At 40.2% G+C, this 13,962-nt stretch overlaps 2 protein-coding genes across 2 annotated transcripts in view; one reads left to right on the forward strand and one right to left on the reverse strand.

Annotated features, from left to right (window-relative positions):
- M (zona pellucida domain-containing protein miniature) overlaps positions 1-13,962 on the reverse strand; it is a 55,226-nt gene that overhangs the window by 34,416 nt on the left and 6,848 nt on the right. The window contains exon 2 of the mRNA XM_076384404.1: positions 10,113-10,342. The gene's annotated coding sequence lies outside the window, so the exon portion shown is untranslated. The remainder of the gene's footprint in view (positions 1-10,112; positions 10,343-13,962) is intronic.
- Positions 6,968-7,996, forward strand: LOC143183414 (uncharacterized). Its single transcript, XM_076384935.1, has 2 exons — positions 6,968-7,054; positions 7,649-7,996. The coding sequence occupies exons 1-2, from the start codon at positions 6,968-6,970 to the stop codon at positions 7,994-7,996; spliced, it is 435 nt and encodes a 144-aa protein (XP_076241050.1).

A 13,962-nucleotide genomic window follows, 5' to 3' on the forward strand; every position in this document is an offset into this window, starting at 1 on the left:
GACGGTTGGCAAATTTACGATTATAGCGCGAAGCCGGATACTCGACTTTCCGTCTTCCTGACAATCTCAACTGGATTCGCGAAACACAGTGACGAGCAAAAGTGTCAGCGTGTAGTCACATGCCTACTTTACTTCCGTTTATTTCTTCGGTCAATGGCGAGAACTCTTCTATTGTGCTTCTTGATTAAAGGTACATCTATCCTTGATTAAGGAAGCTTATCTTTTCTCTTGGTTTTCTCCATAGTAAATAGTATAGTGTTTCTCCTGTCATAATTCACAATTTACAGTGTTTCACCTTCTCGACATTAGATATATATTTCTACAGTGTGATAAAATTATTTTAGCCTTAGAAATTTGTTAAATTTGTATGTTCTGTGTGGCGTAGTATTCCCTTTGAAGAAGTGATGACTGTGAAATATTGAAGCCTCTGAACTATCAACCAAATTTTTCTCACACATTTTGTTCCTTCAGTTACCCAAACAACTACCTATGTTTAAATTTTTGGTCGTATTAATAATTCATTGCTGTTATATTAGCATTGCCATGCGTAACCACTTCGCATTGTCATATTGTTACGAAGCACAGGCTCGAGGGGTCTGGCAATAATTCTAGCGAAGAATCCTTGAGCTCCCCTCGGTTCACGTGTTCTCCAGAAGAAAAATCTTAATTGCGCTCCTTGCGTTTCTCCAGCGGTTCCACGTATTTCCATTTACCTCTTACTGCTGCTAAGCGTTCACTACCTGGAAGAAATCGTTGGTTACGGATCTAATGTTGAACGTGAGCTTGTGCCACGATCATGTCGAAGATTAAAAATCCTTTCTTCATGGACTGGTCTAGTGTACCGAATTGACTGGACGTCATTCGACTCGGTGTAACTGCGATTATATTAAACCACCCCGTTGGTTGGCTCGAACCATGGTTTCCGCTGTAAAGTTGAATTAGCCATTCCGTAGTGGAGGTCTGTTATTGAGGTATGCGAGAATGAGGGACAAAAGAGGGAGAGAAAAGAATGAATTGGCGCTCGCAAACACGTCGTTGTCTGAGTGGTAGCCTATTATTTGTGTAGCTCGCAAGTTAGCTCCATCCATTACTTCGCATTAACAGAGTGGTCTGCTTCTTCTTCGTTTCCTTTTACTCTTTTGCTTGTTTCATAGCTTCTAGCACACGTTGCTAGATTTGTACTCGATGGAAAAAAAATACTTATGAGCGTGCAATTTGGATGTTGCGACAGGCAGTTGAGGTGATTATTTTGATTTTATATCCCAGATTCTTGGTTAATAGACTGTACCACTTGGAAGTTGGAACTATGTCATTTCAATTTGATGAGTCTTGTAATTAACAAAGTAATTAGAATGTGATTCCAACTTCTCTCGTTTCCCTATTGTGAAAGTATAATCAGTGGTATGGAGTATAATTAGAAATATAATAAATTAATCAACAAATGAGACTTTTATAATTCATAATCTGCTCTTCGGACTATTCAAAGCTTCCATTAGCCATATTGATGATAAAACGCAGCAGAGTTCCATAAAATACAGCATAAAATAAACTCCAATTCCAACTTTGGTTTTAAGCCAATTAATCGACATTCTACCATACTAGGTATTGCTATTCATGAGTTTCAATAATACCTACTCCTAATTATCAGTGACATCCATTCATTTATGCTCCATTCGACCTTCTACGAATATCAGCACCCCAAAACAATCCACCTCAAGAAACCTCTAAAGTCATCAAAAAGTCCTCTCAACGCTAAACACAACCCTTCCCCAAATCATTCACCAACCTCTATAATCGCCACAGAGCATATACCACCAAAATCCCAGAGACATCTTGAGTGTCAACAGACTGCCACCACGAGCATCCACACGCTGGGAGCGACTAATACAAACCGAGGAACAGTGTGATTCGCCATTCCCAAGATTTCAGCTTAAGCACCATCGACTCAGTCAATTTATTGATCGCGTCTTGATCGCGTATGGCGGCCATCAGGATATCTCGATTACAGGAACGAGTTTAGATCGGCGATAGCGGTCAGAGCTAATTATACCTTGATCCGCGCTGAACAGACTGTTTAGAGAAAGCACGTGCCAGCTGTCAGGGGCTGCGATCTTCCGTACCCTCGACCGAAGATATGCCCACTTACAGCTGAAACTCGCGCGATGGTAATAGCGCAACGACCAACCAAGACGGATGTTAAGAATGAATGTGTGAGCCAGCGCTATCCGCTGAATCCGCCGTAGGTGTGCTGGTATCCGCGCCACGGACGCGCCATTAATTAGGTACACCGAGCATCGGGGAAGACTTTAACGGTATACAAGAGACGCGTCGCCATTAACACGAACAGCTCGACGATTCGACGCCGATCGCTCGTTACATCGGGGCGGAGAGGAGAGCGTCGTCGTCTCGGTATCTATGCCCTATGCGATCGCGAGCGGGTCACGCCTTGGACGCGCGTGGGAAAAAAAAAAGGACGACCGATGTCTCGGTAAATATAGGCGCAGCCAGGCCTAACTGCGGTAAAAATCGCCAGACACACGGGGCATGTTTCGAATAACAGTAAAAGAACGGTTTATTTGCATTTCGTTTGTACAGTCGGCGAGAGCAGGTATGCTCCACGCCTGCCCATTCGCTATTCCGAGCTTCGTTTTGACACTTTTCGCCGTGGTCCGGTTTATCGCGCGTCCTGGAAATAGATCGTATAGGTGTGCCGTTTTAATAGCGTCGTTGGAGTCGAGTAGGCGCGCCAAATTACCGCCTTCTTTGGCTTCTTTTGTCTCTGAGTCTCTGGTCTGCTTTTATGCTGACAAAAGGGTTCCCTGAGCGAGAGCTTGGATTTGGAGAGGATGCTGGTTTCGGGGAGCAGTGTCTGGCAAAATAAGAGATTCTGGAGCGAAAGCAGATCCTGTAGTCTCTCTTGATTTTTTTCGCTGAAACCTCTGTTTTTTCTTTAAAGCTGGGTTTAGGTTGGAACTCGGGGTGGTGTTTGAGGCGATAAATGAATTGGAAATTTAGGACACTTTTAGGGAATTATTTTGTGTCTGCTGGAATTTCTCAATTATTGAATGGAGCTTTGTCACCCGATCCTAAAGTGGTTATTCTACAATTTCTCAGTTATAAACTCGTCATTATTCTTAGTTCTGAAAATTCCTCTTTCACTCTTCGTCCCTCTCACTCCTCAGAAGATATAAATATGTTACTAACACATAAATTGACCTGGGAAGGATATTTCCCATCACCCATAAATTCGCAACTCACCCCAAGTCATGATCTGAAAATTACCTTATCTAAATAATATTCGCCAGAAACCTCCGCATTAGAATCTGCGAGAGGTTAAAGGTAGATAGTCTATCACAGAGATTATCTGAACTCTCGGCTCGTTTTCAGCAGCATATTCATCGTTATCTCCTCCGCGAGGTTCGCGCGTCGTCCCTCGACGTTCCCTTCGAGGAATGGGAAGAAGCAGAGGAGAGGGAGAAGAAAAATTTCCGGGTAAAGACAGCGGTTAAAATTATAACCATTTAACGACTGTGAGAACACGGCCGTAGAACGTCGATGCGTACGAGGACTCTGAATCGGGAGATAAAGAGTTGGATAGTGAGGTAAAGGAGAAAAGAGAGCAAGGGACGAAGGTGACCTCTTGTCCGTGGCATTGTGCGTGTCCGGTGGCTACGGAGCCGCGTTTCTTGCCTAGAGTAGCAGCGCGCAGGAGCCACGGTGCTTCTTGGAGGCCGCTCGGTCCTCCTTCCTGCGCGCGCGCGACGCTCGCACCTGCCAACTAACTAGTCGAACCTGATTAAACTCTGCCCTGTGTGTCGTATGACATACCCCCTCGTACTCCCCCCCGTCTTAACCTTCTCCACCTCCACCTCCCACTTCCCGTTGGCCCCCTTCCCACCAACTTCACTTCATGTCCTCTCCTGTTCTCTTTCCCTGCATTCGTTCTATCAGCCACCCCTCCGTCTCCTCGTCCACCCCTCCTCCCCCGTTCTCATCCTTTTCCATCTCCATCCCGCGACTTTTCCTCTCCGTCTTTCCGTCACGATCTCCCTTTTTCTTCTCCTCTACTTGGACCGCTTCGAGAGACCGTTCCCGTGTCGTTCAGCGAGCCGGGAGAAGAGTTACAGGATCACCGATACCATATCCGACCTGCTCGCGATTTCTTCGTCGACGTAGAAATACGGACCGAGTTGGGCCAAACGCCTCTCTTCCCGATTCGTTACTCAGCTGAGATGGCTCGCTCGAGATTAGGAGGCTACACCTCTTCCCGATGGAATCGCGAAAAGGCCAGGCTCTGGGTGACAGACCCCCTTTTGCCCGTGCTTTCTTTGCCTGTCGCCACTTTTCCGCTCGCCGATGGAAGTCGACCATTCCGCGCGATTCGAGACAGCGCGCTCGCGACAATGAGGGAATCTACGTTCGTTTACTTCTTCCTTTATTTCCTTGATGGGAGTCTTGCGATGGAATATTGGTCAATTTGCGTAGAAAACACGTCTGAGTGTTTTTACGGCGGAAAGTAATTTCTATTGAATGCCTCTTGGAAAGTGGAGTGCGCTATCATCGGCTTTTTGCTGGCACGACTTCCTTCTTTCTTCGCGATTTCGTGTTTCCAATGTAATTCCGATTGGAATAAATTGTACTGTTCATGATTCCATGTGATCCATGAGGCGCGGGGAGAAGATGGTTTTAACGAAAGCTTCGATATCTTTTGCTTTTTTTATTTGGAGATGTATGTACAATGTGGACTGTTACAGAGATTGGCGAACGAGCTCTCTTGGTAAATTGTAAAACGTGACTAGTGCATAGGTCAGACATTCTGCCAATCCTCGACGTCCGTTTCTACTGATTTGATTAGACAATTAAGCGCGTACCGCGTTCGGTTCGGTTTGATTAGACTCGTCTCGACACGATGCATGTCGTAACGAACTCGACGAAGTGCTGCGCCATGTAAATTAAAATTACGCAAATTTTGGCGTAGTTTAACCAGGATTCGACCAATATTTATAAGCCAACCTGACTCAAATATTAATTTATAGTTTGAATGCTCTCATAAGAATTTATGATTCATCTCCCAAAATAAAGTGTCATATTCTTTAAGTAGAATAATTATTTGCTCCGTTTTTCTGACTATAAACTTCATGTAATGTTACGCTTAAAAAAAATTTTTTTAAATGGCAACAAAATAAGTCCTTGTATAGCAGAGTAAACATTTCTACATCATGATTGTCGTTGACTTCTTTTAGTGTCAGGGAACGAACGTGACAGATTGAAAATGGTACACCGTTGACAGTGACGCGAGAAAATGTATAGAGTGTTTAAAAGGAAGCTACGTACAGTGATCAAAAAGTGTTCATGTACTGTTAACTCTTGTTATAACTGTTTTGCTCTAACATTGTGTTAATGACTATTTATGTTACGAATTCATCGCAAAAAAGACTCATTTCTGTTGAAGTGGGAATATTAAACTAATATCAAATGAAATTATGCTTAACTGGTATTGTTCCAAGTACATATACCATCTAAATAATGAAGAAAAGGACCATTCGTGTAATTAAAATATTTGTGATTACCTTGAATAAGTGTAAGATTATATATTTCTTAAATTTAAAGTTTTTACTTTTTGACCACTCTGTATGTTGTTGTTCGTGACGGTACTGCAGGTGACATTTTACTCGGAAATGAGAACGAATGAAAAAGACAAGTTCCCTCTCGGGAGTATTTCTACCTTTTGCTGTAACACTGTTGAATGCATGAGACAGAGTTCTCGATGAATCGTGAGTCTCGGTCATCGCACAACATTGATGCTCAGTATTATGTTTACGAATAGGAAGTGATCAATATAAAAAAACGGTTAATTGCAATTTATAACTATATCTAATTTGTAATGTTCATTTAAAATATTCGGTCTCCACATTTTTGTTATAGCTTAACGCACCGATTGCCATGGTTCCACAAATATTTCTAGAATTTCAATTCTTTTGCTTACATATGAAAAACTTCCAGAGATAAGACAGAATAAATGCATAGAAGAAAAAAGAAATAATTGTCTAAGTTAATTAGATTAAAGCTTTAACCGAATATATCTTGTGGATCGTGAAACCGTTAGAGAAAACGGTACTGTGATCAATCGGATGCTTTCGAGCAAAATTAATTAAACGGTGCTCTTAATTAATTCAATTCCGATTATGTTTTTCGCGGCGAAAATTAGAGAATTATACAAGCAGCGCCGCACGGCATAAAATTGTCGAACTAATGATATACCCGGGGAACTTGATGCACAATTCGTGAGATGGCGCGTCGTGGCGTTCGCTAAAGAATTATGTAAGAAGGTCGTCTCCGTTTTGAAATGTTTAGAAAATTGGTTGAAATAATTTATGCGGTAATATAATTAGAAATAATCTCCTAGTTCAGTTGAAAAGTCCTACGATTTTTCATGTCCCTCCTCCGATCTACTCTGCTGTACTTTGTTACTCTTCACATTAGTCATTAAGGCGATGACTATTATTTTGTATGACTGTGTGCTTTTAACAATATTTTCATTATTAAATCTGGGAAGGTACACGAGGAATAAAATAGATAATTAGAGGAGGTCAGGCTCAATTGAATATACTAGATGACTCAGAATTTCCCACTCTAATTCGGTTAATTCCAGTTGAATTATTAAAGCTGCGCGTAGTCTGGCATTATCACGATGAAGAATTTTTTATTCACAAATCGAAAGTTTTTATTTGATAATGATAATGATTTTTATATTTGAAACTCGTTTTAAAACACTCGAAGACTCGATGACCTGCATTTCTCTAATACCGAATGTCTTTTATTTTTCGCGACATGATATGTCCTAGAATCGTTTCATAGGATGACGTCTCTCGAAACAGCTCTCGTTGCCGCCAAGTTCTCAAAAATTCGCTGTTAATTCGCGCGATTGTAAATCACCTCTCATGATAAGGATAATAAAGATAAGAAGATGTATCGGACGGAGTTTATTATTCCTTGGGTCCAGATGCGAGCGAGGGAGGAGTATATTTTGAGAGCAGCTAGAGACTATCCTGTGGTAAGAGAAACTTTCAAGTGAATACGAAGTGTTCAATAATTAATGGCAAGCGCAAGTTCGTTGAATGTTCCATTCTGAAGCTCGTTCGTTCGTATAAACGATACCACATCGTGAGTCGCGGGGAAATAATTTCCCGACTACCACAGCGATCCATAATGCATGAAAAATGAAATTTTTGTTTCTCGTGATGGTAAGTTGATTCTGTGCAGCTCTGAGTCTAATCGTTACACTGAGCTTTCTCGATAAAAGATCGTATATTAACCTCTTAGGTAATTAGTTAAGAATATAATAAATTGTAGCCTGTGTATATAGAATTTTCACAGAATTTCAACACAGTGAGTGGACAAAGTACTGAGTTATATAGAAAAAATTTATCATTTATCTTTTAACATAAATTAATCAACTTTTCTTGACTTTTTACTCAGTGACATCGTCCATTTTCATAATTACCAGCACCTTTTATCTTTCAAGAAAGTATTTTTGAATCTCACCTAACATTCCCAAATTAATTTTATTTATATTACGGTATACTGACGCAGACCAATTGTTTAATTTAGAAACGCCCTGCACACTCGGAAACAACATTGATTTCAGTTGGAACCGTTCGCCCCGCGTCACTCGATCACGTACTTTAACAATCGTAAAAAGGACAGCACGGAATCAGCGTATAAGCGTCTTCACAGCCACGAGGGTTACGACCCCGGCAAGCCACGATGCGATCGCACCAAGCCAAACCTTTACTGGCTCGAGATCGCCAAGGAGAACAAGGGTCTCAAGATCCCGATGACTTCTAATCACTGGTACGGTCGACCGAACAGGGTCCAAGTGGACGTTCCCGAGAAGAAATTCAATCGGTCGAGCAAAATGCGAGAGTTCTATAGCCGATACGGCCCCAGCCTAATCAGAGAGGACGAGGACGAACGGGAAGTCAGTGTCTGTTAGGACCACTTCTCTTTTAGCCTTCTTCCAATCGTATTGTCTGGGGTCAAGAATAACAAGAAAGAATGAAAGGCGAAATTCTACGTTTTATATACAGTTTGCAATATCGAGTCTTGCAAATGTATTAAGTTTGCGTGAAATGTCCTTTAGAAGCCGCTTGAGAATAAAATAAAAGTAGTGTAATTTTAGTGGAAATTTCTTGGAAACTTTTACCATGTTTTCTGAGACTAGAGCAACAAGATGAAGAGCAATAAGTTGAAGAAAAACGAAATGGTGGTTGTTCAAATGATATCTGTATTTATCGGTACGAACATATTTTATTGGAGAAATGGGTGCAGAATTGAAACTAAGGTAGTTTGTCGTCAACAAGGAAGGACATCTTATTTGTCTTGGCTGTTTTCATACTTTTGTTGTTTTCGGACGAAATATGAAGGATGAAAATGTTTGGTTTGAAAGAACAAATGTTTGTTTGAACCCAAAGTACTGCGATGGTAGGATTGTGACCACTCGACATTTTCTTTTGAGGGTAAGTAAGAATTAAGTGCATCACCATCTGGCGATTAGTAGAATTGTAAATACCATCAGAATTTCATGTGTAAGAAGCATTGTAATTTCCCAGAGTCATTATGATTAGCTTCTTAACAAGATATTTGTAGAGAACATCAATATAGATTTATTTGTTTAAGAAGATCTAGTGTTATAGAATGAACAGGTACAGTTAATTAATCTCTAGGGTTTACAGATTGGTGTAAGTTCCAGTTGCATCTGTATCTAAACAATTAGGAATACATTCATCACTGACTGATAAATCTCAAAATTTACGACGATGATTACACGACGTCTGGCATGAAACATAGAGGAAATCAGAAATTTCCAAAAGACCGTACACCTTTTTACGACGAAGAGGCAAAATTTGCATCGAAGTGGAGGAAGACGAAATGAAAGAAAATATGCGTGACAGAGATAGCGTATCACAAAATAATCTGCAAGGAATTCTCCACTATAAACTCACAATCTAACGATCACTATCTGAAGGAAGCTCGTAAATCTGATCTTCCGGTCAATGCTACCTCCGTAATTGGAAATTACCACCTTTCAATAATCTCGCGTGCAATCGGAACCATATATTATACATACCATCAACGCCAAATCCATAAAAACTCAATTCTAATAAATAATTCAGAGGCATTCATTTTAACGTCGACGGTCGTACATAAACATCGATAATTTATACGCATCAACGTATGACGAATGGTTTTTTGTAACAGCGTCAAGTGCAATACTAATTACCATATTTTACATATTACGAGCAACAACAAATGCAAATAACCGACGGATATAGTCCCAGGGGACCCGGGCACGGTCGTTTACGTTTAATTCACGCCATATATCAGTTCGATTAAAAAAATTGCTCACCGTCTGCGGAACGGTGTTTGCGTAGAGAAGTTAAATCATTCCGGGAACGAGGCAGTCGATGGGCCGATTTTTTCATTTTCGCGCCAAACTACGGGTGGTTGACACAGCGTTCGGGGTAAACCAGGCTGGTTGATCGCGCCCCCTCAACGAGGGGAGATAGATCAGGTAAATAGCAGCGAGCTTATGCTTGGAATAACTTCCCACGGGGCGTAACAACCCCGAGGATGACGTGGTAATTCATAAAAGGTCCACGCCCTACACGATTTCATCGCATCGTGTCGATGACACGTTTCTCGAATTCGTCTAAGGCCTGATGCACACTAGCAACATTTTGATTCACGATCTAATTAATATCATACGCCTGTCTTCGTTATTTCTAATTGTAAAACTAAAGAAAAATATATAATCACAATGAAATCGTGCATCAAAATACCGCGTAAATGCATTGGCCTTAAGGATGGACCAATATCGCGTCATTTAAATTTATAATAATATGCTCTTCATTTTAACATTCTAACCGAAAATAGAGAATGTTCATAAATTCTTAAGATAATCGAAGTGAACCACCCTCGCTTGTTTAAAGAGATAGATAGTGTCATTGGACAACGGGTGATCGTGTAAAAATGAATAAGAGTAAGGCAATGTCACTGTCAGGGTGATTCACTGTCTCAGACAGGAGAAGAAGGATAATCTTAACCCTTACCTCTAGCGGAAGATACTCGGTAGATGATAGGTTAGGAGGAGGTGTCGCACTCACAAAGTGCTCCCAGTTAAGCCGTCCGCAAGGTCTCAGCGCTGATGAGCTTGGGTACCCCGGGATCGCCAGTTCCCGTGTCGAGGATATGTGCTCCAGGTGGGATAGTGGAGACACGTCTCAACCCCTGGGGGATGTTCTTCACTACAGTTGATTACACTCCACGTTAGGTGCACGCACTTGCATATAAAAACACGAGAACGTATTATATTTATACACTACTGACACTAGCAACAGTTTATGTAACAGTATACAATTTTATAACGCACAGCACATATTATTTAGTAAACACAACACATAATAGGAAATGTTTTTCGAGATAGTACTTCACACTTCCATGGTTGGAATAATACTGACAGGGTGACAAAAGGACATCGATCGCGGTAGCTGCCTTGCTATTTAGTACTCAGACAATGTAAACAAATATCTATCAGTGGCACGATTTTGGGCGTAAAGTTTGGGTTACCTTGAAGAATTTGTGAAGTGTTAAGGATCGTGGCACGATCTTGACGCTTCAGTCATTCTTTTCATTATCAATGATTTTCCTTCTGTACTTACGTTGAATACTTATTGGAATTTATTATTTTAAACAATTTTGGAGTTGAAGAAAATATTTAAGGGCTTCTAACATTGTTTGCAATGATTGCTTCTGAAAATATCTGATAACTTAAGGAAAGTTTACAAAGATGATATCGTGTACAAAAGTAGTATACACGCGTTCTTATTTTTGTCCTTAAAAATTGAGTTTCGGAGCGGCGCCAGCTCTAAAATTTTGTGACTTTATTCAGCTTTAAACCAGTTTCCCTTTATATTACAAATCTTAAAAATTTTACGGTCAGTTTCTCTCCACGAAAGCGTAAAATAGTTCTTCCTCTGTTTACAAAGTTTTTATACCAACCAGATAATTGTAAAATATTTCTCCGATTTATGAAAAAGTCTCCCTGTTTTAATAAAGAAATTACATTTTCTATAAAAAGCTTCTACTCTAATAACTTTTTTGCACCTTTTATAGTCTTTATGATGTATGAGGATACAGGAAAACATTATCCTCTAAGGGGTGCCTCCGCCCCCAACCGATAAAGAAAATTGCTCGATGCTTGTATCGAACTTCTCCAGGCACCAGCGAAGTTTAAGAAAAAAATTCGAATTTTCTGGTTACCAAAGTTCCCTAGCGAGTCAGGTTCAGATTCAGATACGCAGACTACGTTGTTGGCCAAACCAGCGAGCAAGTTTGTGCTCACGGAAATGTTATAGATGTGCATACAGGTTTCGAAGTATCCAACCGAAGACTCTACCTCGGTGCACCGAACTTTCATCGAACGAACTCAGAATTCCGCACTTCGCTATTTATCCTTGATACGTTTCGCGTCTGAAGAAATTTTCTCAGAGACGTATATTAATAAGACTGCACCGTTTTGGCGAGCATTCATTAGTTAAGTAAGATTCATTTGAAGTATTAATTCGTTGCTATAGAGACACATCCTTTCCAACGGATATCAAATTGAAGAAACTGTAATTTGCTGCGACTGCGATTTCGTTCGATGGTAGAACGTTAAGTATCGACTTGAATATTACTTGCAAACGCTGCAAACAATTTTATCCACTATCTTCAAAGGTACGACAGGGTCGATCGTATTCCCGGGCATTTCTGTTTCTGCCATCGTAGCTCGGTAGGGCGGTTGATACTGGGATTGCTACTTCCGAATACGAGGGTAGAAACACCGCGAAAAGAGGCACGTGTTGCCCGTATACGTCGATGCATACACGGTATATAGCTCCGTGTTTCGGTGCAGCAAGTTGGCTTCAAGTTTCGTGCGGAGTATCGGGAGATCGCTGAAACTCAAAGGTCTTACGAAAAGTATCGATAGCAATCGTGGTCGCTTTATATAATCCATGGTATATACTGAGTGTACCGTAACTGCACTGCTATACCTACTTAGAAAAATATATGAGTCAAATTACTGTACATAAGAGAAATGTACCTACGTGAAATTCAATTATGGATGTTTAGCAAGTTTGATCAAAATATATGTCTCATATTTTGGTTGAAATACGCTGATATTGGTTATTTATTAAATTATTTTAAATGCATTTTATTCATACGCGAATAATACACATATTTGGAGATAGGAACTGTGAAATTCGTTGTTTTATAAAATTATAGTAGCCATGTAGATTCATATAATTTTTCCTCAAATTAAAATACATTTTTGAAAGAATAAATTCCATTTTATGTAAAAATATGTCAGTTATTTGATTCAAACTGGCAAGCGCTATTTATAAGTAAAATATTGCGAGGTATTTTCCCGTCATTTTTAAATGAAAGAAGAGGGTTAACCCGCTTTTTGTACAAGTTACTTCATCCTCATTTTTTCCAGAAGCGTTACCGTTATGGATTTAAAAGAGACAGTGACGAGGACTGCGCGTGGGAAACGAAAAGCTGGTCGCTAATCACTGGGGATTTTGATGCAAGCTTAAGAGCGTGAATGCAACCCTTGCACCCGTCTTATTGCGTAACGTTGCGCTTTTCTTTTCTATTGTCCGTAGTTAATCGTCCAGGGTCACGTTCGGTAACATCTAGTCCCGAATCGTTGTTTGCTCTGGATCCGTTAATTAAAAGTTTAATTAAAACCACGTCAATTAATCAGAATTCTGTTTCGGTCCGTACGCCTCGACGCGGAAAAAAGAAGCGCTCTGCTCGGTAACTGCCAGCACCGTTGGTCTGTTGCTGGCTACATGACGAAACGAGCAATTAAAAGGTCGTCTCTCAGCTAGAAATTTTGTTGTATGACAGTCGAACGGAGCCTCCACGAAGTGTACTTATTACTCGAAAAAGTCAGACTTCCAGTGCGAATTGCCGTAATGAGAATACGTGAACGTGTGTAGTTGATGACTGCTCTAAAAAACAAACTATTTACCACTTTATAAGTTTCAACTCATAGCTACTGTTGTATATAGCGTTTCATAGTGCAAATTACTGGGGTTAGTCATTCGAATAGTTGGATTCGAATTAAATAATAGGTACTCTAAAATTTGTCACAACTTTTTGAGTATTTTTCATTAGAATAAAACAGAAAAAAATAATTGAAGAAGCAGAAATTTTAACATGAAATTCAAATAATTTGCATTTATTAATTGTTAATTAAGGAAGACCGTGTCTTCCGTATGATTTTGACGATAAAATAAGTGGTACATTTTTCTCTAATAAAATCCAATTTACCGCTGATCGATCACTTGAATTTCTACGAAGTGGAACGTGGTCATGGATAACTGTAAGTCAAGAATAGGGAAGCGTGAAGCGAGTAGAGCAATGAGCGCGTAATCCTGAAGAGGAAGAAAGAGAGAGAGAAGAGAGAAAGCGTTAAAGTCCATGGGGTGCTATAAAACAATTCCAAAGAAACTTCGAGGGCCTCGTAGCTGCTGAAATTTATTTGTGCGCACGAAGAACGTGTCTAACTTCTTCAGTGGAGTATATTAATGAGGTCATACTCTACATACCACCTTCTCTTCAGCTTCGTTACCTCGCGGTATCAAATACAATTCGATTAACTGCATCCTGTATTCACGAAGGATGGCGAACTCGCTAATATAGCTTGATGTATGTATAATGCAGCATAATTATCGCTGATAGAGCCTTCGTCGCAGCGTTCAACCCCAAACTCTTTACTACCCACGATTTTAATTGCATCTTGTGCATGGAAAAGTAAACAATAAACTTAGCACGAAAATGAACCCTTAGTTATAATAATGGAACTGCTGTATTTATGTTACCTAATTTAATAATTAATATTCATCCACG

This window comes from Calliopsis andreniformis, chromosome 9 (assembly GCF_051401765.1).
Source record: "Calliopsis andreniformis isolate RMS-2024a chromosome 9, iyCalAndr_principal, whole genome shotgun sequence".
In the NCBI taxonomy this organism is placed as follows: Eukaryota; Metazoa; Arthropoda; class Insecta; order Hymenoptera; family Andrenidae; genus Calliopsis; species Calliopsis andreniformis.